Source organism: Diabrotica undecimpunctata, chromosome 5 (assembly GCF_040954645.1).
Source record: "Diabrotica undecimpunctata isolate CICGRU chromosome 5, icDiaUnde3, whole genome shotgun sequence".
Taxonomy (NCBI): domain Eukaryota; kingdom Metazoa; phylum Arthropoda; class Insecta; order Coleoptera; family Chrysomelidae; genus Diabrotica; species Diabrotica undecimpunctata.
Window position 1 is genome coordinate 11,625,391 of NC_092807.1, and position 26,602 is coordinate 11,651,992.

General features: G+C 33.3%; 2 protein-coding genes across 2 annotated transcripts in view; one reads left to right on the forward strand and one right to left on the reverse strand.

Moving 5' to 3' along the window:
- LOC140442082 (uncharacterized) overlaps nt 1–26,602 on the forward strand; it is a 41,511-nt gene that overhangs the window by 13,467 nt on the left and 1,442 nt on the right. Inside the window, exons 6-10 of the mRNA XM_072533154.1 lie at nt 2,633–2,773; nt 8,771–8,873; nt 14,874–15,000; nt 15,065–15,171; nt 24,082–24,416. Of these exons, the coding sequence (XP_072389255.1) occupies nt 2,633–2,773; nt 8,771–8,873; nt 14,874–15,000; nt 15,065–15,171; nt 24,082–24,416 (813 nt within the window). The remainder of the gene's footprint in view (nt 1–2,632; nt 2,774–8,770; nt 8,874–14,873; nt 15,001–15,064; nt 15,172–24,081; nt 24,417–26,602) is intronic.
- Nucleotides 3,456–5,967, reverse strand: Sirt4 (Sirtuin 4). The gene is made up of 4 exons (XM_072531466.1): nt 5,739–5,967; nt 4,651–4,853; nt 4,233–4,451; nt 3,456–3,838 (listed from the first exon to the last, which is right to left on the reverse strand). Exons 1-4 carry the CDS (start codon nt 5,911–5,913, stop codon nt 3,527–3,529), a joined length of 909 nt encoding a protein of 302 aa, XP_072387567.1. The 5' UTR covers nt 5,914–5,967; the 3' UTR covers nt 3,456–3,526.

The window sequence follows — 26,602 nt, forward strand, 5'->3', positions numbered from 1 at the left end:
AAGATTTCGAGTTGGGTCTGCCACCTGGAGGGTGGGCAGAAGGCTCTAACTCTCCGATGGCTTACAACCAAAACATTAAATTTGTTTAAAAAATTTATATATTTTTTAAGGCCACAAAAGATGCTTCTGTTCGACGGAGATTCAACACATAAAAAAACCTCAAACTCATTGATCTTGCTCAAGATAACGAAATTGTTCTGCTTTCCTCCCCGCTGTTCGCACCATCTTCAGCCTTTAGACGTTTCACTCATGAAGCCTATTAGTGTTTATTACGAAGAGGAAGTAGAAGATGGTTAAAGATGTTACATTTATTAATTCAGCTACAATGAAAACACCATTGAGGGCTTAAGGAAAACAGGAATATGGCCTCTAGAGGTTAATGCTTTTACTAAAGACGATTTCTTTCCATCTGCTCCAAAAGGTATTCAAATAGATGATAATTTAAAGCCGCGTAACGCCAATGATTTGTCAACGACAAATGAAATAGCTGAGGAGGAACAAATTATTGAACTAGAAGCCTCTAGTTTCAAATAATCTATTGCAATAACTTCCTAGTTCAAATTATATTTGTGTAAGCGTCTAGGTTCAGTTACTAAGTGCAATTCAATGACTTTTTGATGAATTGGTGTTTTATTGGCAACTCTTAAACTGAGGACCAGTTCAGTTTTACACAGTTCAAGTGATTTGATTTGAAAACGGCTTTATTTTTTAATATCAGGGGTCTCTTCTAACCGACACTACGAATCCCGAAGCTGAGGGCTACGTATTAATAGATCGCAGCGTGGAAACTGCTCTACCAGGTACAATACCCTGTCAGGTACGTAAGTCGTCTACAGACAATTCCGAGTTCCAACATCGAAAAGATTATAATACCCATGTTCGTCCGTCTAAAGATCTGGTCTACTGGCAAGGATCGATCCCACCGTAAACCGATAATCTCAACGGAAATAAGGGCTCGTGCGACAATCTTAGCGAACTACGATTGCCTAGTAAAGACACATTGTTTTGAGCCTTTCGACCCTCGGAACTAGAAGAGATATCGTTGCAACCTTTGACTAGAAAGGATACGGCCTTAAAAGACGTTCAGTAATCCCACGGATGGTAGCTTTGCACCATTACCAGCTCGAGTAACTGAGTCAACCAAATGTCCGAACCTGCGGTTCCTCTCGTACTGAGCAGGATTACTATCGCAACGACGAGTCATCAGTAGGATAAAACTAACCTGTCTTGCGACGGTCTAACCCCAGCTCACGTTCCATGTCAATAGGTGAACAATCTAACGTTTGACCGTCACAAGCCAGTTATCCCTGTGGTAACTTTTCTGACAACAAACGGATATATCTGGCAAATAGAGCCTATTATGGATTAAAAAAAATTTTAACAACAAGCCTAGTTACAAAAAAGCGAAACTAGTGATATACAGAACTCTTATCAAGCCCATCCTCACCTACGCATCGGAAACATGGACGATGAAGAACGTTTAAGATGCTTTGAACGTAAAATCCTCCGGCATATCTATGGAGGAGTACATGAGGGCGAATTATGGGGTAGACGCTATAATTTCGAACTTTACCGCCTGTATGACATACCTGATATTATTAGGTCCATCAAAATAAACCGGCTGCTGTGGTTAGGTCACATAGAGAGAATGAATGAGATGGAGCCGCCAAAACATATTTATAAACAAAGCATAGATGGGGTGAGAAGGAGAGGAAGACCCAGAGCACGGTTTAAGGATCAGGTGGAGAAAGACTTGAGAACGTTGGCAGTACGAAACTAGAAAGCCAAGGCGAAGAATAGAAGAGAATGGAGACTTATCCTTAAGCAGGCCAAGACCCACCATAGTTTGTGGAGCCAATGATGATGATGAACTTTTCTGACACCTCTTGCTGACTCTTCAATCCAAAAGGATCAGTCCCTATGCATACTGAACATTAGGATCAAGTTTTGGTGCTTTTGCTCTATGCGAGGTTTCTGTCCTTAGGACATGTGCGTTATTCTTTGACAGATGTACTGCCCCAGTCAAACTCCCTGCCTGGGAGTGTCCTCAAATCGAATCAGGCTGAGGCTACACGAATGCTAGCCGGGTATCCGAAAGGCAAGCCTTATCGGAACCACCAAACCGACGAACGCTACAAAGCAACAAACGTCATTCCGTGACCAAGAATACCGTGACAGTCGCCGTCTCGTGAACAAACGACGCACGCGTTTCGCCTTACCGAGAAGATAAAGAACGATCTCTTATTGTATTAAATGTACTTCTCTAAACTTTAATTCCCTAAGGGCCGTTTGTTCGAACGCTAATCAAAACTTGATTGTGATCAAATATTTAATTACAAGTAAATACTCACAGCAGCTGTCAAAATTATTAAAAATTGCTTAGTATTATTATTGATTTGTTAATAAAAACATGAAATTAACATCAGAAAGAGTTTAATTATGGTTTATTTTAAATTAAAACGCAAAATAATAAAATTGAATAAAATAAATCGGTTAACATAACCTCAAAATGTGACGTATTTGATTTAAATTAAATATTTGATTACAATCAAGTTTTGATTAGCGTTCGAACAACCGGCCTTAAAACTATAAACAGTTTCGTTAGCTGAATTTATACATTTATATTTTGCAGTCCAGATCATCTTGCCAAGGAAACTATGCCTGTATTAGAAAAGGCACCAAATGGAACTGTCTGGGTTATCGAAAACAGCCAATCACCAATTGAATACACCATTTTACATCACGCTGATACATTATCCAATAATATTTTACAGTAATGAGGTAATTGATTTGTAAATATAATGTTTGAATGTGAAAATATTTTATGTATATTGTGTAAAATAAAGACATGATTTTTAATTAATTAATAAACCATGGGAAAAACTTCAATAACCTCCAGATAGAACACGTAAAATTTTTGGTTAAAGGCTTTTTTTTCAACCTCTTAGGTTACACAGAAAAGATAATCTGTCATAGATTTTTCTGCTCTAAAGCTTGCCTGTTCCTCGACTTTCATATCTCTATACTCATGGATATAGATTACAGAAATTAAAAATAGACACAAAAAGCCAAAGAAATACAAAAAAAAATTAAGGAACAACAAAAAATATATCCGAGGGGTATGCGGACTCTATACACCTGGGAATACATACCTCACCGCAACATTTACTAATAAGTTTCGATTACAGATAGTTTCCATTCTATAATTAATTCCTCAATGTCAACTTTGCTTACCAACAGCCACAGACTCGGTGACCAAAGCCTCCGGCAACGAGAACAAACATCCAAGATAAATCCAAAACTACTGTGTGTGTGCACGTGCGTGCTTCAAAGATAACAACATACTATTAGCTTTGTACAGTCAAGTTAAAAAACATTACCCGAATAACGTTAATGCCACAGCAATTCTTCTTAAACTCGTAAGGGCATAGGAATTGTAAAAAAAAACAAAAACATAACAAGTAACATATTTATATTACATATTAATACTTACTGTACAAGTTTCTAATGTTTTTTAAATCAATTATTAACAGACCATTGGCAAAATATGCCCACATCTGCCAGATATTTTTAAATCCACCAAGTGATCACCTCTCGTTTGACCAATATTAACAATTGCTATCTTTTTCTTTTCTTCGACTGCCTGTAAAACAATCCTATAACTTGAAAATACTGTCAAGCTAGTTCCTAAGACTAACACAGAATCGCTATTATTAACAGCTTGCTTCACAGCTTTTACTCGTTCTAGGGGAACATTGTCTCCAAAGAATACAATGTCTGGTTTTAAAATGCCTTTACAGGTAACACAGATTGGTTGTTTAAATATATCAATGGCTTCCTAAAAACAAACATGTCATAATTATGTATGGTTGGTCCTTTTGTTCTTTGCAGAATATGTTGATAATAAAGGACATTGATTCAGGATAATGAAGGAGTTTCATGTTTTGTTTCAGTCAAATTCAGTCAAATTAATGATGGCGCATGTGCAAAGACTTACCGTAACCGAATATAATATATTATATTGTAATGTTATGTTATATGTTATACAACATTTGACAATTTTTTTTATTTTATTTATTTAATGTTAATGTTTATTCTGTTTATGTTAATTATAAAATATACCATTAGTTTCTACTGTTAGTGTTAATTGTAGAATATGAAAAAAGTGGTGCTTTTGCATTTCACTCAAAATGGTTTTATCCAACAAATCAAATCTAACAAAATTTCATTACCTGTGGAATATCAACATCTCCATCTGGCCTAATCATTGTTGTAGTTTCTGGCATGTGTGGATTTAGTTTCCTTAATTCTTGCTGGATGTCATGTCTATTGTAGTTAGCTTTACAGCCTAAACATATTACTCTATAACCACTTCCATGCAATTCTATCACTTTTTCACTTCCAGCTTTGTAATGTAAGTTGTCTACATTCTGAGTAACAACACTAGATACCTAAAATTTTCCATGTTTAAGTAAGTATGATCAATTTAGTTTTACTAAACTATATAAGGAATAGCTTGGAAAAAGAGGTTAAAATAAGAACAAAAGGAAATGATCATACATTCTGCAAGATCCTTCTGCTCACCTCTGTAGACCATCTAAGGATCTATTGGTTAATAACAATAAAGATTGAAAGATTTCAAATGCCTACCTTCTTCAAATCATGTTCCAAGTTTCTAATTGAATAATGTATAACATTTGGTTGTCGCTGTGAAAAATTATCCCATCCCACAAAGTTTCTGGCCCAATACCTTTTTCTAGAAGAAGCATTTTTTATAAACTCTTGGTACTGAATAGGCTTGTGATTTGTTCTTGCATATAAACCAACATCTTCAGATCGATAATCTGGTATACCTAGAATAGAATATAGAAAATTTAGGTAAAATTGATATTTTGTAATATAGAACTCAGACTAAATTTAAAATGAAATTGTTAGTTTTATAGCATCAGATTAATTTATAGGAAAAACATGCAAATTAACAATTAAAAATAGAGTAATTGTAAAAAACGGACCTATCAAAAGGACTTGCAAAATAACAGAAAAACAAAAAAATAAACAGAATTGAAGCAATGCAAACAAATCAGCAATCATGAGGAGAAAAGTTTATTTGTCACAAATAAACACACACAAATAAAAAGTTTATTTGTACACAAAACAAAATTTTGCTTACAAATGATAAAACAACCAAATAAAACAGGAAAATATACCCTCTACTTAAAACTTAGAAGTCATTGAGGAACAGCAGTAGATGCAACAGTGTGAGAATATGTGGTATAAACAAAGAATATAGAGGCATCTGCCTCTATATTCTTTGGTATAACTCTAGCAGTTGTGTAGAAAAGCACATAGAAGAACAAACTTAATATGAAATTGACCATTTAACAATGCAATAACTTAATGTGATGATCACAATAGAAAAACAACAGGAGCGAATCAAATATCCATGGAACTTCTAAGATATAGAGGTTTCTAGCTACACTTATCACATCTTATAAAACAATGTTGGTCGGAATACAAAATACCTGAGACGTGACAAAAGTATTATTTTTTAAAAAAGACGATACGTGCAATATTTAGAAAACCGTCGAATTCTATTTTGAATAATGAATTTCATTAATATGTTAGCTAAAAATCATATAGATCAAGCAAGACTGCAACGAGGAACTGTAAGTTGCCTACATTTGGCGCATCATGAAATGACCAAGCACCAAAGATCAAGGAAATATGAGGAGACGAACCTGATTCTGTTGATATGCCAGCTCCAGTAAGGACTAGCAGTTTTTTAGAATTGTCTATAAAATTTCTTAAAGCGTTGATATCATCTTGTGACACTGCACTACATTTGGGAACAAATTTTAACAGCTCAGTTGAAAATTTTCTTAATTTCAATTGATTTAACCTAAAAATAGACATTTGTGACAATTTGTGTCATTACTCATTACACTCTTCTTTGTAAAACAGACTGTCTTGTCTGTTTCTTCATACTTATTCAGGTAGCGTTTTACATAAATAATTGTGAATGTAAGCACAATTAGCAATATGTATTATCAAGAAGAATTTATTACTGTACCATCGAACCATAAAATACACCAATCCAACTGGGTTGGTGTATTCTGTGGTATAATTATTAGTTCGATTACTAGCGCCTTTGTAAAGTTGTAGAGAAATAAGAATAGAATAATAATTCGCAATAAAAGTTCATTTGATAGTGTTAATTTATTCTCCTAGACATATAACTCAAGTAATAATTAACTTCACCACAGAATAAATAAGGTCCATTCGCTTAACTCGGACACATTTTGACAGATTCATAGTCGGAAACCAACAACACAAAAATTTCTACCTCTCAGACTCTCAGTATTAATAGCTCAAATATACTATTACAGACTTCTTCCTTTAAAAAAAGAAGAATTATTCTAAATAGTGGAAGTGTATACTAAACCCATAACATTTTCCCTGTATATTTAAAATATAATATTTGAGTTGTTACAATTTAACATATTGTAGTAAATATTTGTGTTATTCGCGTTGTTTATTTTAGTTAATATAGATTTATTGTTCTATTATTTTAGTTTAATTCTTTGTTAGTTCTATTTAGTTAATTAGTTAGTTCCATTTTAAATTTTATTATTATGGATAGTCAAAGTTTTCCACTTGTTCCATAAGCTAATGCGTTGGTAAGTTTTTCTTAAATAAATATGATAAATGTTCTTTAAAAGTCAATATTTTTAGAGGAGTAAGTATGCTGTTAAATTAGAAGGTAATGATACTTCACAAAGGTTTATTCAAAATACCTACCATTATTGTGTAAATAATTTGCCGAATAAAACCCTGTTGAGATAAGTTGATCATTAATAGTTATTTAACCAACAAGTTTATTTATAAGGGCGATTAACAATTGAGATATTTTAACGTTAATGTTCGAGATTCTTAATCGCCATTTTAATTCACGAGTTCGTTACAAAACTTTTTCCGTCTACCGTACTTTTCAGAAATAAAGATATCTTAGTTTAAATTTTTATTTACTTAACGATAAACAACATTTTTTTTATTTTTTCAGGCAGTAAACATACAAGATATTTCATTTGCAGTTTCTGCCACTTCTGGTGGAGTTAAATTAAACTCTTCATCAATATCCATCTTTTGATTTTTCAAATACATAGAATTTTAAACAATAAAGTAAATAATGACATACAATGACAGATAGTACTAACAGCGGCTACTTAATTTTAAATTTTTTAGTGGGAATATAAATAGGTATATGTTTGGTTGCCTACACCACAGGTCACTGCCAATCACAGAGCGTTTAATCAATTTATGCAAGCAATGTATGTTGTGTTGCCTACAATGGAATCGTTCATTAATGGAAAATCATTAATAATTCAGGTCCATTCGCTTAACTCGGGAATATTTTGACAGATTCATAGCTGGAAACCTACAACACAAAAAGTATGGTTTGTTTTTTTAACCAGGAGGAGTAAACTAAAAAGACAGATTCACACCCAAGAAAGTTACTAGAAAAGTCACCAAATACATCTTCTTTTTTGGTTGATTATCTCGGCCTTGCGGTATATGCTTTTAATTTTGAAATTTAGATCATTTTGTCCTAATAGATCACCATCGTGTGGTCATATAACTTTTAAAATATGTACTTCAATATTATCAATATTAAAGTCAGGTTTGATGCAGAATATAGCCGAAATAGAAGGCTAAGAAATTTGAGTTAATATAAGAATAAATGGGATTCAGAGCCTCGATGTCAGGTTTACACTCATATATTCAGTCTGCAGTTGCCAAATACGGCATCTCTAAAGATCTAGTAGCTTTTAAGTAACGCTGTAGACAAAAAGACGTAAAATTCTTCCAAATTCATTCAAAACTGACACATTACATTGAGTATAATTCACTTTTTCACAACAAATTTGCCGGTTCCTTCCGACTAACTACGCCGCGTGTTGTCTCTTCAAAAATTTCTTCCAAACCTTTAAAACTGCTCATAAATCTGCTCACTGCTACTATAATACACATTTTCCCATGATAAAGGATAAAAAACAAAAAAATTACGAATTTGAAGAAAAATTCGGACTCCAATAAAACTAAACGCCCTTAACAGTGGCCGGCCTTACCGGAGAGTGATGTAATTCTCTTCCCCGCAATACTTTCTCATCGATCTAAGTGGATGTTTATTTGAAGCGCAATATTAAGCGGAAACGATCAAAGAAAATACCAAAGAAATACTCGTCCGTGATATATAAACAAACAAATGGTCGATCTTCCTTTTTAAAAATGTGTTTATTCTCAATTCCAGCGATGCAAAAGGATTGAAAATCCTAACACATACGGGGTGATTTCAATACATTTGAAAGAAAAAAAAATGCTACAAGCAAAAGAAATTAAAGTTTTTTCTACTTTTAAGGACAAAAAAGCAAGTTCATTAGCGGAAACGAATTTAAAATTATTCTGCACATTATATTTAAAGCATTATTTGGTTAAAAAATCTCATTTTTGGTGGAAAAAAATATCTTAATTTGTCTGGACTAAAGGTGGTATTTGTTTGAATTTGATGGCGGACGATACATAGATGGAGGCAACTTTAACTAATTTGAATTCACTTTTAATTTATTGTATCATATCGCTCATTTAATTCAATAACAAAAATAAAAGTACTTAAGTGTTGTTTTTTAAAATTCAAATAAGATAATGCGATAATAATTAGCAAATATAACCAATATACTTCACCTAATACACTCAGTGATTGTGTGCACTAATTAAAAATGGTATTTAATTTAAAGGATAAAGTTGCCATCGTCACTGGGGGAGCTGATGGTATAGGTTTGGCTCTTGTAAAACAGCTGCTAATCAATAAAATTAAGGTAAAATCATTTCCAAAACAATAATAATAATAATATATTCCATGATTATTGTACCTATATATTACCTATTTACTGTTTCTCTCTACATGGAATTTAAAGCGACAGGTTTTGAAAGCCACGGTTTTGCTGTGTAAAAATAATATTATCATTGTATTTGCCATTGTCATTTAATTTGATAAATAAGACTTCATTGACTAAAGATATGTCTTAATTCTCTTCTAATTTCTTCTTCTTCTTCTTGTAACATGTTCTTGGTTGTACTTGGAGGTTGTTTGTACTGTACAAACCATTTATACAGTGCCGTTTTCGGCTCTTTAAAATATTGCGGCTACATCTCTGACATTACATCAGTCCCTTATGTTTCCCAGCCACAAATGTTATTTTCTTCCTGGGCCTTGGCTCTTCTGTATCTTTTCTTGTAAGATTAATTTGGAATATTTGCTTCTTCCAAGGATATGGTCAAAGTAGTAAATTTTTCTTTCCTTAACTATGTTGAGAATTTTTCGTTCGCAACCTGCTCTTCTTAAAATTGTTTAATTCATAGCATGTACGGTCCATGGCAATCGTAATAGTCTACGTAAAGTCCACATTTCAATGTTTTAATACAATTCAGTTAACTAACCCTAAGAGACCAAGCCTCTGCGCTATAAAGTAAAATAAAGTACCATTTCAAAACACTAAATGGCACACAGCGTAAATGGTAAACTTCGAGCTAATAGGAAATTTTTAAGCTTGACAAATGTTGTTCTTGCATAGTTGATTATTAGTTTAACTGAGACCTCTATTTGCAAAACAACCAATCTCCACCCTGGCAAAATTGCCGTAAATCTTTTACCGTGGACATATTTGTAAAACCTGGAGCCACAAAATTCGTTATCCATAAACTTTGATCTCTCAAAATTAGTTTTTCGTTACTAGTTTCTTGGTTGTTATTAAAATACTCTTATAATTCTTCTCTTCTTTAGGTGCCGTCTTCTTAGCGAAGGTTGGCGATGACCTCTGCAAAGTCTTCCCTATTTTGGGCTTTCCTTATTAAACTTTGAAAGTCTAATCCTGTCCAATCTTTGATGTTGCGCAGCCAGGTCATTTGACGTCTACCCGGGCCGCGTCTGCCTTCTATTTTCCCTTCTATAATAAGCTGAAGGAAGTTATACCTGTCGTGTCTAAATATGTGTCCAAGATAAGACGTTTTACGCTTCTTGATAATTTCTGTGGGTTCACGTTCTCTATTCATACTCTTATAATTAAAGAAAAATATTTGGAGATTAGCTACTTTGCAAGTAACAAGTGGATATTGACTATTTTGAAATGAGCAAACCAGGAGATTGGTTATTTTGTAGTAAAAACACAAATGTTTAATAACAGTACTTAATACATTAAAATAATTATTAATACCAAAATTCTATATTCTTAAGACTTCTTCGTCGTTGTCATTATCTAGTGGTTCGTAATAAACGTCGTCTCCTTCAGGGACGCTTGTAACATTTTCGTAATGTTTTTTTTTTTTTTTTTTTTGGACTGAGGTGGAAAGGTTCTAAACCGACTAGGGAAGATGTCCCTAGTCCTGTTGGATTCGATCCGGAAAGGAGCACATGCTAGGACATAGCATCCAAAGTATGGATTATATGCGCCACATGCACCCCTGACCAGTCGCCTACCAACTAAAAACCACCCCTTCTTCGGACAAGGCACCCCCGGACGAGTTCAATCGGTGAACGAAACATTGAGATGCCTTGTGCAGTCTGAAAATTTGGGAGAAAATTGTAAAAGTATTCTTACCTAACAACGATAAGAACCACTTAAAATGATATGCAGAGACGGTATTGTGGGGAAACAAAATATGGGTTCATAAAAAGTGCAGGTGTGTTCAGCCTGACAAGGAAGGAATGTGAATTAAAAGAGGCATGAGGTCGTGAAAAAAACGCACGTAATATAATTACAGATCTGGCTGTAAAGGTGCCGTCTATTCCGTCGTGCAGCCGAGCTGTAAAGAACTCATGACAGCGTATTATGTAATTTGTTACCTCAACCACCTTGTTCCTGTCTCGCTCTTTCTAGCGTCTCCTTTTTCTTTATCATTTGCGTAATTATGTCGATAGTAACATCGTAGGATTCTTTGTTTTGCGTCGCTTTTTGTATCAGATTGTTGGGCGTTATCGCTCCTAGCCTTGATATTAGATTTTCGTAATGTAGGACGTTTTTGAAATAAGCCGGTTTTTAGATCATTTTGCCATTCTTCGCCGTAGTGACTTTTCAGTAGCTTCCTTACGTCCTTCAATTACTCTTTGATAAAGTTTTCCAAGTCGACTCCTATTTCATTTGGATTTATGTTAATGGTCGATCTTCCTTTTTTTAAAATACTTCTCAACAAACCGATGCTTGAGTTATAGCTTTCCTCCTCTTTAACCAATACGACGTTATTTTGTTTTTTGTTGATCTTGCCAAACAAATCCTTTTTATTTTCGATATCTGAAAGTGCCAACTCTACAGTGCTTTGAATGTAGACAATGCTTCGGTTTCCTAATAGTGGTAAAATCCATATTGGGGTGCTGCAAAGTTGTACTTACAGATATTAACTTTGAAAAATTAAAGGCAAATATCCAGCACAATTTTAATAATCAAATCTTGCCCAAGTACTTTTGCTTTCTACAGCATCATCAAGCGAAAGTACTTGGCAAGATTTGACTATTAAAATTGTGCTCGATATTTGACTTTAATTTTTCAAAGTTCATTTATTCGAGTATTCAACCTTATATCAATTTACAGATATTATTTTAAAATAGTCCTCAGGTGTTGAAATAACTTACATTTTTTTAAGTTTTTTCTCGATCCCCAAACACCCTGTCCGACGGCAAGCATGAATGCCCTCGAACGGGATACACTATTTCAATATATTTTATGTTTTTTGGAGCTTGTATCAGCCAGCGACTTGCCATGGATAAAATTATTTGGTTCTTATTCTGGCCTCCACATCTGTCACACATTAATCTTACGACAGCCTGTGATACATTGCCGAAGCCACTTGATTAGAGCCCTTGCCATACTCATCCTCTGATCATACATAGCTAAAACAATTTTCCTTCGTTAATGGGGCTTTAGAATGTCCCACTACGATTGTCAAGTTATGTACATATAGCTGTCTGCTGTATTACGCTGCTTGATCCGGAACTTTAGACAGCGGAAGGTTTTTTTGCAGTTCGAAAGATAAAGTTAATAATTCAGCCTTAGATTTCTTCAATAATGCAAAAAAGAATTTCGATCTAAGCTTGTGAATTCTTTTAGCGGCCATGAGGGATTGCTTCACCGATGGTGTCGTTTCCTTTGAGATTTTTTCAGTGAGTAAAAGACATGTCGATCACATGTCCGTCTGTGGCGCCTTCAATGAAATATTAAATTTTCTATTAAAAATCTATTAAAAATAAAAGTTTGTTAATACTCAGATCACCTGATGCATACCTGCGCTCAATTAGACCCCTACAGTAATGAGATTCCACGCCTTTTATACTTTTAGTAAATTCGACTACGCTCCTCTGTTTCACTTTACATAAATGCGTTCGTTTGTCTTTTCCCCTTTTCTCACATGGAAGATTACTTTCCTCTCTAAAATTGTTCATTATAGTTCGGAGTCGGCCTCTCGTGATCCTTAAGGTATTAGAGTGAAAGTCTTTTGGCAAATGGGTAACTTGCCACCTGGACCTTTTATGAAACACTTGCATGTAGTCGTCTTGACTCCAGTTTTTGGACGACGTCTGCGAACAGGGTTTAACTCTAGGAATTGCAGTATAGTGTCTTGTTTAACTTTCTCTTCATATTTATGAAAAGTTTTATAAAATGCCATCACATCCGCAATATTGAATTTTGTGCACTGGTAGGCTCTCCCGTCGTGCTTGCATGTTGACATTTTAGGCGCCTTCGTTTGCGCATACCTACAAATAAATTAAATTCACATTCTATTTTAGATATCTAGTAATTATATGTAAATTATTTTTTGAATATAAAAAACAATGAAAATTATACATTTTAACCTGTATTTTAGCAAAACTGCCAAGTAGGTTGCACTCACCACATATGATATTTTTTCTTCTATATAGATCTAAAAATATATTAACCCCAGCCGTTTTCTTAAATTTCTCGCCCATTTCTCTGTCTGTGCGACTCTTTTTCTACACTTTGTGACGTTAATACTTCTAGTGTTGTCTCAAATTATTACTAAATTCAAAAACTTTAGAGAATAATGTTCCTTTTTTCAGCCTTGACACTAGTATGACCGCCATCTTAAAAATCACCGACCACGTGATACAATCTAGCGCTCTGATTAGTGCAGAGGGATATTGGTTTTTAACTCGGCCTAAGAGGAATTGAAAGATTATTTTTCGGTATTTTAACTTGTACGAAAGGAGAGATAAATACACTGAAATTACTCTTCGGTGTTTTAGTACATATACGAGGGGGTTTCAATATATACCAAGGAATTTTAAAATGCTACAAAGTCCTACTCGTAATTCTCAACAGAAAGTTAGTTTACTTACTATCCTGGTACATATTATATATTGTATTTCGAAATACCATTTTATTGCCCTCAGGTAAATCAGTAGTTTTCGTTTTTAAACGTGGTATGCTTTGTTCCGGAGAAGATAAATTAGGATTTTTTTCTTTTCTTTTTTGCATATTGTATACTGTTTTTCTCGCCAATTTAAGTGCAGATCCTGCCCTCTAAAAAAAGTTAAAAAATTATTCATATTTTTAATTGAAATTGTGAAAAAACCAGAAATAAAAAGTTCTTAATTATAAATATTTTGTTATGTAATAATGTTGGCAAATAAATATAATTAATAATATGTCTGCTTGTCATCATTAAAGCCTTATAATAGTGCACATTTGAAAATTGTATTTTTTGTACTTCTTGAACAGATGACAACGGTTTCAACGGTTCCCCATTTCTTTTTTCTATTTCACAATACTCGATTAAATTTAAAATGAGTTCTTGTGCTTGTGGGGTAGGAGTTTTTCCAGAAATAATCTAAAAAAAATTAATAAAATATTTTCTTTTTTAAAGTAAAAGGGGAAATTCCTAGTAGTTGGCTGTTTAATATAGTTTTTAAAAACTTACAAAGAAGTAAAAACTTCTGGTATATAATGGTATATTGTTTTATTAAAAATAAATAAAATATATCCAAGAGGACTACAGTTATTCCAAAACGCTTTCGGCCTATCCGGACCATCATTCGGTAGAGTCGGACCATCATTAGCGAAACATAAAATGTTTTACTGATGATGGAAATGACAACGTTTTGGTATAATTGTAGTCCTTTTGGATACACCAGAAGTTTCTACTTCTTTGTAAATTTTCTTTTTGTCACTTCTTTCACTTTTGCGGAAACTTAAACAAAACCATTTCTTAACTGAGCGAATGAGGTTAACTTTGTATGTAAATTAATGGAAAAAAATACATTTACCCTAAAATTTCAAACTTCAATATATAATTAGTTGTGAAAACAACTGTTTGTGTAATATAAATAACTTCTAATGCAAAAACAGTACAAAAAACAGCCAAAAAACAACAAACTGACAGCCACAAGTAAACAAACCAGAAACATCACAAATTTTACTTAAACATGTGTACTGATTCTAGAGCGTTCATAAAAATAACATGTGTCTTTACTTAATAACAGGCCGTAGCTGGTTTGTCTTTAGTTTCATGCATAAAAGACAATACGCTAGATAAAAAGTATGTCTTTTATCTCGCTAGATATTACTGACGCACGGGTAAAGAACTATGGACTTAACTGCATTGTCCGTACCTGATACCTGAGGATGCATAGTAAATTGTAGTATGTGAAACCTTTTTAATCCTACTTCTGATTTCAACGAAGCTATAGTTGTTTTATAGATAACAGTCCTATACCTACCAGTAAATATACCCTAAACATAGTTAGGTATATTTTCTTAAAGTTCGGTTGTGTATTTTTGTATATTAATAAACAGTACAAATTTTTTTAGGGAATAGTAATTGCCGATATAAACGAAGAAAATGGTAAAATTAAGTCAAAAGAGCTTAGAGATGAATATGGTTCGGAACGGGTAGTTTTTGTTAAAGTGGATGTAGCAGATTCGAAAGCATTGGAGAGTAAGTTAACTTATACTACATGTTTCTACTCTCTCTACTCTGCTACTAATTATTTCATTTTTAGATGCATTCGATATGGCTCTTAAGCATTTCAAAAATGTCGATATTCTTGTTAATAACGCAGGCGTTGGAAACGATAGACAATGGGAGAGAGAAGTTGACATAAATTTGGTAATTATTATTCAAATCTTAAAAAATTAATTAATGTGTGATTTTAATGGTATTCTTTCAAATTTGCTACAACTTTCACTCTGTTAATAGTTACATGACAAAAATAATTGAAATTAAAATTAAATTAAACATAAACAAACCTAACATATTGACGTCAATGTGTCTTATATGTCTTACATAGAAGTTTTTCATTTTATTAAGCCAATAAAACAAACTACGTTATGTTATAGGTGATTTTACATAAATATTCTAGAGCAGCGTTACTCAAAATGTGCTCCGTGAAGCCTCTGGTATGATTCCGCCAGTAGCCATGATAAAATTTGTTCTGGTGTTAAAGTGAAACCTAAAAAATAAAGGTACCTAAGATAACTAACAAAACTACGCCTATTTAAAGGTTTAAAGGTACATACCTAAATTTATTAATTTAATATATCGTTAAGTAAGCGCCTGGCCTATTACATCGAAATGTTGCACATTCGCTACCATTCGCTACCGGACTATACGGACGAACCGAGGCCACCGAATGACTTTGATTCGTCGCGCCAATTCTCGTTGACACATAGTTCGGAGAAAATTGTCTGGCTGCACGAAGTTTCTGAGGAATTCGAGATGATTCGAAGGTTGCATAATATAAAATGCAAATCAAGGTGATTTGACGGTATCAAGTTCTAGTTTTATGGTTTTAAGTTCAAGTAGTAAAACATCCGATGATACTGAAGGCGAAAACAAAAATATGACGAATAATTAGGTAATGTCGGATTTGTTGTGCAGTAAATTCCTTCCTAATAGTACTATGGTACTTGCTAAGATGCGCCAATATTTATAAACTGTGCATCCCCACTTCAAAGACAAGAGTAAAGAATTTTTTGTACGTTAAAAAGAACAACTATTAAGAAGCCAAAAAAGTATGACGTATGAAAGTAGGACTGTAAATGAACATGCCACGTAGACGTCATATTTGGTTAGAACCGTTATTCTAAAGAAAATACCTAGCTCCATTTAGTAACTCTCAAAGGAAAATTCAGAGAATATAATTCGATAGCGTATTTCAAAGATGCGATACAATGTACGAAGGGTACGGCCATGAAACCTACATGAGAATTTTGTTGATAACGTTACCGCTCTTCTCGGCAGCAGTCGTAGGAACAACATACAGTCAAAGAATCTCAACAATTCCGTCACAAAATTAGATTTTAGTAAATATTAGAAGAAATGGAATTTTAGTAATTACATGGATAATTTCTTTGATTGTTAAAAAAGAAACAATTTCTTTTTACTAACTGCCATAATGAATAATGGTATTTTAATAGGTTCATAATTACTTATTAGGAATAGAAAACATATTTAATACCGTTTTCCATAATGAACTATATATATAATTTAGCTCTCCAGGCCTAGAAGGCCCATGGCTTGGGTTACTATTATTTTCCATTCTTTTCTGTTTGTTGCTTTATTTTTCCAGTTTGGTATTTTAAGTTTTTCTATGTCTTTTTCAACATCCTTCTTCCACCTGGTTTTCGGTCTGCCTTTCTTCCTTTTCCCTCCTATTCCTCCCATTAGCATTCTTTTTGACAGTCTCGTGTTTTCCATCCTTTGGTTGTGTCCCAACCATCTCAGTCTTTGTGACTTTATGATCCCTACGATATTCGGTTCTCCATACATCTCCTCTAATTCCATATTTGGTCTTTTTATGCATATACCATTCCATCATTTACTTCTGTGCTAGGGTTATTAGTCACTGCGTCACGGGTGCAGTTGTGCGAAAACTCTACTCAATTCAAATTTCCGCCCACACCCGCGCTGGCTGCGTCCAATACTCCAACACTTTTATTCCTAAAACTCAGAAGCCGGCCCTGACTATATGTTTATATTGTTTGTATCAAGGCTACTATTATTACTATTAAAACTAAAATTCTGCTTACTTACGATTTCCTGTTGTATTGTTTACTTAATTATCTGACTAATGATCTTAAAAACCAACCGATAAATATTTCTTATCTTTTTGTCACTTTGCCGAAATCTAATTTCTTTATCAATGCTACTTTCACTATTTTAATTAAATTACGTTTTTTTTTCAAAGTAGACGAATCGAAAGTTCTTTTTTATAAACACTTATTATCTATGTATATTTTACTTTAATTACTTGTATTTATTATTTGACGTCCGACACCGTGAAAAGGTCCGATATGCGAATTTATTTTCGTCGATGTCGTTGTCTGCAGGTGTGTTCGCTTTGGCTGCTAAACCCAAACTCATCCCATAATGAACTTATTAATGTTAAAATCTAAAGGGTTGCAGTAACTTTGAAAATTACTATTATTTCTATAGTGTCGGTTATGTTATTTTTTACGAGATTGGATCAATTTAGTAACGTCGCACGTAACTGTTCCACGGAAACGCGGGCTACATTTTAGTGTTTCAGAAAAGTAGATAATCATTAATCTTACGAACTATCATTTTGATCGCCGTGGTAATGATTCATTATCAAATATAATAACGCTTGTGTCCGAAATGAGTGGTGTTCACCTGCTGGTCTCCAACAACCGAAGAAATGCCTGAAATCGGTAAAATTTTATCATATCGTGAAAATAAATACGATGAGACAGAAAAGAGCGGTATCCGTAAGATAGCGCTCCAATTCTTTAGGGAGAATAGACCACCGACAATCTGCATACAGTAAAAGCTGCGGAGCATTTGCTCAATTTTTCAAGAAGCACACTATATCGTTTGTTGTGCGTTATCGGGTTTAAGTTTGAAAAACGCTATAGAAACTCGATTTTAATTGAGAAACAGAAGATAAATTCTTGACGTCGTCGTTACCTGCTACGATTCATTTGTCGATACCGCGAAAAAGGCTACAATATCGTCTATTCAGATGAGTTATGGGTAAACGTAGTCCACATCGTATCAAAAGAATGGGTAAACACGCCCATTTAATCCCCTGGCCACAGGTTTAAAAGCTCCTGCAGCTCGTGATCCTCGTTTTGTCCTTTTATACGCAGAATGTAAAAGTGACTGTGTTAATGGAGCAGAACTTACTTTTCCGACAAAGAAAAACACATAAGATTACCAGGACTAAATGAATGGGCCACTCTTTGAAAATTGGTTCAAACACAAGTATATATTTTGTGAAGAAAATTATTTAAAAACAGAACTGTTGGAAGTTGTTAACAGGTATAGATCAAATTACGATCTAGACATAATTGAAGATATTGCACAACAACACAATTTGAAAATTCTTCGCCTTCCTCCTTATCACTGTAAGCTAAACCCCATAGAGTTGGAATGGAAAGAAGTGATATATTGCCACACACAACAAAACTTTTAAAGAAGAAGAAGCTCGAAATTTAATTATAGAAGCGCACTCACAAGTTACCCAAGAAAATGGAAAAATTATATAAAACAGGTAATAGGAGAAGAAATGGATATGTGGAGACACGGCAACATGATGGATGATGATATTCAACCAATTATTATAAGCACTAGTAGGACAAACAGTGACGGTGATTTTATTTGTAGTGACACGGACGATTTACCCTTTACTTTTATTTATTAAAAAAAATCGGTTGCCTGTAAAGTCGGTTTTACGGGCGAAGATTTTACGTGACAACGTCTTTTTCTCGGTAGAATATTTATTGATATAAATATTATTAAATTGCACAATAGGAACAAGGAATTGCCGCTATAAACTCAGTTTCTCAACTTTTGTGTCAATCTAACAATTAATCAATCAATCATAGTTTACGATAATGAAATATTAGTGTACAATTATTTACCTTTATTGTTGTAGTTGTTGTAAATGACGAATCTACTCACGAATTGAAGACAAATCTCACGATCTCACGATTAAGGTCTTACATCTTACGATTTTTAAATTTTTTTTAAATTTCAAGTGTTTCTAATAAAATGCATGGGAGGAAATCAGCTTTTTTTAGATTGTCACCTTGAAATATCCATAAATTGACTGTATTTTTGTATCAAAGTGGGCTACTCCAATTAACTCAATTAATATACACAAAATAATATAAACAAAGCTTAAAAGGTTCTTTATGCTTTGAAAGTGGTTTATAAACAACTGAATTGTAATGTATATTTTACCGCCTTTAATAAATATGAAGTATAGACTAAATTTTGTGTAAAGAACAAACATTCAACAGACCTAATAGTAAAAACATATTGATTTAAGTGTGAATTTGAGATAATGTGCTGACAAAATGTTAAATCCTAAGAAAACAAAAATATGTTTTTATGTATATTCATTATACTTAATACTCTTGGGTAAAATACCTCATATCATATATGTCTTTAGACACAGTTAATAATTTTCATTGAAGTTTAAACTATAAAGAATGTTTACAATCATTGCTCAATATTAAATGGATAAATCCATAGCAATATTATAAAAGAATATAGGTCCCTAGGTAATTTCCTAAAATTATATCTGATACTGGTGGTTCCCCCTAAAATAGAACACTGTAAGCACTCCACATTTTCACTACAGACACAGCTGACGATACTTTCAACGATTTTCAACTTTAGCGATTCAACGCGCCTAATTCTCTAGTGCCGCGCGCAGCGGACCGATCATGTTTGAGTGGGAGAGAGACGCAAGGCATTCGCCGGTCCGGCGGGCCTCTCTCTCGTTCGGTGACTCACTGTAACAGACGTGAGCGGGCGTTACACTTTTTCTTAAATTACTCCGAGCCACAACCTAATTTAAGACGTTGTCACGTCAAAATAGTTCCTATTTTCCCATTATATTATAAAACAAATGCAACAAAGAATTTCTGTAAAATTTTTTATATTAGCTACGTATAAATAAAAAACATTTATAATGTTGACGTTTTGGGTTATTTTATTATTATTCAATTTTCAAAACAATAATTCAACCTCGCAAGGGTTTTAATAAATTATGTTAATAAAAAGCATTTATAGTGTTGAAGTTTCAGACTATTTTATGTTAGTCTATTTTGAAAACAATAACATACGATGTAAAAATCTTAACCATATAAAAACATATATGGTTAAGATTTTTACATCGTATGTTATTGTTTTCAAAATAGCCTAACATAAAATAGTCTGAAACTATAACACTATAAATGTTTGTTATCAACATAATTTTTTGTTGACCGTTCACGAGTAAATTGAAAGAAAAAATAATTATTCAGTACCGTCAGAAAATTATTAATTGTTTGATGACCGCTGAGAAAGAGAAGCAAATGAAAGTATTAAGGTGAGTGCACATATGCTCCGAATACCGTCTCGAACGCCGTCGCGTACATCGACGCGATCAACAGAAGTTTCCGACGTTATTACAGGGAACATTGAAATAAGTAACGAATCGAACACCGTTTCGTACTTCGTACCAAACATTTTGGCGTTCCATCAGTAATAATCCGCATCTACAAGAGATTGCTCCAGTAGCCTACTTCTTATTCATCAGTTAATAGAAGGAATACTCTAATTAGAATATATACTCGTGAAAGGTGGTGGCAAACACAAGTATAAAAGTAGGGAAACATATGGTGGCCATCACTTATTTTTTGAATTTGAAATTTCGGTCGATCAGTGGATTATATAAAAATTTCACAATTATGTCGCCTTCCGACTTTAAATTTTTGATCACATTAGTGGGTCCAAAAATAGGTCGAAAAGATAGAAAATCGCGAAAAGCTCTCTCTGTTCAAGAACGGTTGGCTGTCACGATCCGTTTTTAGGCGACTGGAGATTCTTTCGCTAGTTTACAATACCTTTTTAAAATCTCGAAACAATCTATAAGTGTAATAATTCCGGAAGTATGTAGAGCTGTATTCCAAGGATTGAAAAAAACATTCAGATTGTTATACGTCTCATATATATATATATTCGAATTTTATTTATAATTATGTTCAGGACTGATTTAATTCAAGTCCAAACTGGGCTATCTATAAAGAATATGGTTGGGAAAATTGTATTGAAATTATTGGCTTGGGACTATTTTCTTCCGTCCATTCCATTTTGATAAACTTAATTTTAAAAACCTTTAAAATAACAGACTGAAATGACTGGAAATTTGATAGAAGATTCGCAAGAGAGTCCAGACATGAATTCATGGTGTATAGTTTGTTTTACAAAAAATGCTTAATGGTTACCTGAGTTGATCCTATTGTGTATACAAGAGTCTCTCAATAAACTACCGAAGTACACAGGGTCGCACTTCAGAAAGTTTGTTATTTAATATATTTTATTGGTAGCTGTGTAATACACGATTATAAAAATTTATTAAATTATTTCATATGGTATTTTCAGGTTGTTCAAGTGAATATACTTGATAATTGAACAATTTTTAACATGAAGAAAGTAGTTTAAAAATGTACAGTAATAATAGTTCTATTTACAGTATATACATACAAACGAATACATAATGTACAAAAAATAGATGAATTGAAAAAAAAATATAGAAAAATATATACAAGTTAATATTTGCAAAAAAAATACCCAAAATAACCAAAATATATTTATGAATTCCTAAATACCTAATTCTGTTTCGCTGTCGCTATCCTCTTCAAGATTAATAACAATCGGTTTAATTATGTGATTCAAAGTAACATATGAACTTTCTACGTTCATTACATGGCGTACTAAATTTTTCCAACTTTCTGGGGAGATATCATCAACACATTTCCATATTAATTCAACTACACTACTTTTTAAAGTCGGAGAAACATTTTGTGACCTAACATTTGACTTTAGTTGGTGCCACATATGCTCTATGGGATTAAATAAACAATAGTAGGGTGGAAGCCGTAACACTGTATGTTACATGTCCTCGGCCAATGCGTCACAAACATATACTTTTTTATTAAAAAATGATTTTAACACTTCTAACAGTTCATTTTTTAAATAACTTTCTTCAAAATATATATCGTTTTCTAACAGGTAGTTTTGAATTTCAATTTTCGTGTTATTTGCACTTGGAGACTTATGTAATTGACGACTGTGGTAACTTGCATTGTCCATAGTACTATCACACTATTTTGAGGAAGATTAGGTATAAGACAATTCTTAAACCATTGCTCAAAAAGCTCTGCCGTTGTATCCTCATGGTAGTCCACGCAGGAGTCTTTAATGTTCTTTGCAGAAAGCCATAAGGTATTTGGGACCCAACCATTTTCTGATCCTGCATGTAAAATTGTTATTCTTTTCCCTTTGTTTGATGGAGCTTTTGTTTGACACCTGTTGGAAGAATCGGACCATCCTTTGGATGGTGTTTCATGAGTGTCAAACCATGTCTCGTCCAGATAAATTATTGGTCGATCTTCTGTACGGTACTTTCTTATGGAAGTTATATATTCAGTACGCCACTTTTGTAAACGATGGGACTCCATAAGCACTTGCCTTTTGTCAATTGTACGATATCTGAAGCCCATTTTAGACAAAATCCTCCAAAGACTAATGCGGCTACAGTTTATTTGTGTATCATCATTAGTAAGCCGTTGTTTTAAAGCATCTAATGTAGGTATCCGTTGCTCTTCATACACTGTGTAAATTTTTCGTCTTATTAAGTCCTTATCACTTTCGTCAATACATTTGGTAGAACCGGAATCCTTACGCTTCCTTCTTGACTTAATGGGATTTGATGTAATTCTTTTCACTGTGATTAGAGGTATATTTCACTGGCAGCAGTATTAGCAGTAAGTCCTCTTGTAAGTAAAGAACTATATATTGTTTTTACGATTTCTCTAGCGTCAGCAGATAAATGCTTTTTCTTTGCTGAAACACTTAAAGAAGCACCATCAATGATTTTCCACGGATGCCACATAATGCTGTTTTATAGGTATAAATAGGTATAATACTGGTAACACTTGTAACACTTTCAACTAAATGAAACAAAATGTGTATTTAAAAATTTCTCATCGGTTTTATATACTTTTACAAATTATACAGAATAGAGGGAACCTGTATAATTATTCCAGGAAATACTTAACGATCAACAAATTTATTGTGGTGATTAAAAGATCAACCATTGATAGTGAAACTCACTGTTAAAATGTTTACAACTTTATGAAATAAAATGTATTCTAATCGTTTTTATAATTTTATACGATTTTTTAATTATTTTTATATTACCAGGAATTTATTATACAAACAAGATAACGACACTCCACAGTAGCTTCAATTTTACCTGAATACTTACCTGCTCAACTAATATTGACTAAGCTGGGGTACTTGCGGTCGGGTTTTATTGCAATCATTAAGCACTCAACCATTTTTCGTGAAATAAACTATACATCAGTGTACATTTACGGTGTATATCGTCGCGCTCACGTTTCTTTTGATGCGAAGGCATTTTACCGACAGCCAGTGAAACGCTTCGACTTACGTCGTTGACGCGTCGAGGTACGGTACGCGGTTACATGACTCCGTCCACACTTAAGAACGCGACGGGATTCAAGACGGTATTCGGATCGGAACATATGTGGACCCACCTTTAGGCAGATACTTGTAGAGGATTACCGCTGTTAACTGTTGTTGAATACAAAAGAAGTATTTATTTATGATAATTCACAGAATGGGCGAAGTATGGCAAACCCGCTTGCAATTTAAAACCACACTGATTCTAACGTTTGAAACGCAGTACAATAGTACTTGATCCCATTGCGGAACGATACAAATAAGTGAAATTAAGCATTTCATTAATAAAACACAATTATAAAACCAAACGATAGATCTTTAAGACTAAGGAACCACAAGTTTTCAACAAATTTCAATTATAATCCTAAATACAACATAAAAATTCAATAAAATTATAATGTAGTGTTGTTAATATTATATAAAAGCAGAACCAGTTGTGAAAGCTTTTTTTTGCTTGTTTGAAAATCAACGATATATCCTATAACATTTAAATATATTATGGGTGTTATTTTTTAGAAGGGAACTATAAATGGCATGGTCTTGGGTATTGAAAACTATTTAAAAAATCACAAACAAGGGAATGAAGCCGTAATAATGAACCTGTCATCGATTACTGTTCTACAACCTCTTCCTATGTTTCCAGTATACGTCGGAACGAAACATGCAATTGTTGGATTAACGAGGAATTGGGGTCATCACTTACATTATAATCGAACCAAAGTTAGAGTTGTTGCTATTTGTCCAGGAGTGACTGATACTCCGGCTATGAGGGCAGATATATCGAAATTGTGTTTTAATGAAGATTATCAATATTTGCAACAACAGGTGATTGAGAACTTCACTGTTCAAAGGTATGGTCTTAAAAACTGCATAAAAAGTCGTAAGACTCATGAGGCTAAAATTTCTGTCGAGAGTATGATACTATAGACTATGTAGAGCCATCCAAAAAACACTAGTATAGTGCTTTAAAGTATCTATAGCCCAGTCTGGTTAAAAAAAGGTCGAAAATTTTTTCGCAGATATCTAAAGCTTTTAAGACATAGGTGGGGGTTACTAGATGAGGAATAGATGAAAAATACTCGTATTACGAGTACTTTTACTTTTACTTTTAGTGTATTACATACACTAATTTAAAAATTTTAAGTTTTTTATTAACAAAATAAAATGTTATTAATACATTTGAATATCGAGGAATTACCGTCTTTTAAATTTTTGCGAAATTTTCCCCCGATCGGTCAAATATTTTAAAAGTTATTTAATTTGTTTATCGCTGAATCTAAATATTTAAACTATTGAACTTGCTCTATTAATAATGCTAGACACATTTAGCAAATTTCATAGGATTCTTTAAGACTTAAAGTATCTCAGAAGTTAAATGCATATTGCGTTTTCATCGAAATTATTTACAAAATAAACGTTTGAAAAAGGGGTAGGTTTTTTACTTATAAGCAATTGTAATAACTTCTATATTTTTCAAGCTACAGACTTGTACGTACAACCATTGGATAGCTCCTAAAAAACCCACATTAAAAAAACCTTCTATGACCAATAGGAACGAAGGTAGGGGCTATTTTTTAAAAAATCGTATCTCCATTGTTTATAAACATTAAGAATTAAAATTTGCACAAATTTTGAATGAAAATCTAAACTTTATATTGAAACTTATAGCTATAAAATTCATCCCATTTTTCGAAACTTACAGCCCTTCGAAACGAAGGTACTTTCGAAAGATCGACATAAGAAAGTGGAAGGGATAACTGTTTCAGCTCCGTTTTTTTTTCGAGATCGGAACTTCAAATTGAAACACGTAGGAAAAATTTACATTATCTTGGCTTCCATTGCAGCTGGAAGCCTCTTTTTTTTAATCTGGGGTAGCTCGTCGAAATATGAATAACTACATACTTTTCACTGGTCGGGAAATATGAGAAACCTCGGAAAAATTGAGTCTTGAAATTCACCGTAAAAACTTACTTTTTTTCTTTTTTTTTTTAAATTTGGCGCTGGAATAGTCTGTCGCAATATTAATAATGTTAATAATGATTACAAAGTTTTCAGCCTAAGTATGGTCGTATTATTCGATGCTGAAGCGTACTTTGTTGGTGAATGAAAATTGTGACATTTCTAAATTCAGCAAGTTAACCACCTTACTAAAAAACCTGAGTAGAGGATACAAAGCTAAAAAGTCCAAAATCCTGGAGTCAGATGACATTATTAAATTTCTGACAGAAGCTCCTGATGACGCCTATTTGTTGATGGTTATTGCTATTTTTGGTGTGCATGGAGCGACTAGGTCCGATGAATTGTACAAGTTAGAAGTGTTTAACGTGGACGACAGAAAATCGGTGATAATCGTTTCATTTGCAAAGGTCGTTTTGTATTACTGACAAGAAAAGTGGACTGAGTTTCTTGGAAATTGTGAGAAAGTATATTGCCTTGCGCCCCAAAAACGTACCTCACAGTAAGTTTTTTGTAAATTACTGACAGCAAAAGTGCACTACTCAACCGGTGGGGATTAACACGATATATAATATTCCCAAGAAGATTGCAGATTTTTTGAAACTTGCAAATTCAGAAATGTACACGGGGCATTGTTTCCGTCGTTCTTCAGCTACTATCTTCGCAAATTCTGGAGCTGATCTAGTAAAAGTTAAACGTTTAGGTGGATGGAAATCGTCATTTGTTGCAGAATCTTACATTGAAGAGTCAATAAGCAATAAGATTGCTGTATCCAAGTGTATACTTGGCGGACCAGAAAATCAATCCAGTACCTCGAATCAAGTGTTTAAGCAAACGATTACAAGTTGTGATGCTCCAAAAATAGATATTTCTAATAATGTAAATTGTAAAATTTCAGTTATTTTTAATCCTTAATGTGTATGAATGTGTAAATCCTTGAATTTGTAAATTTTATTGAATAAAAAAAAGTTAAAACATTTTATCTACTCTTGCCGTTAAAGTGTCACTTTATCTACCCTTGGGGTTAAAGTGATACTTTATCTACTCAAAACAGTTGTTATAGCAACACTTTAACATTAGC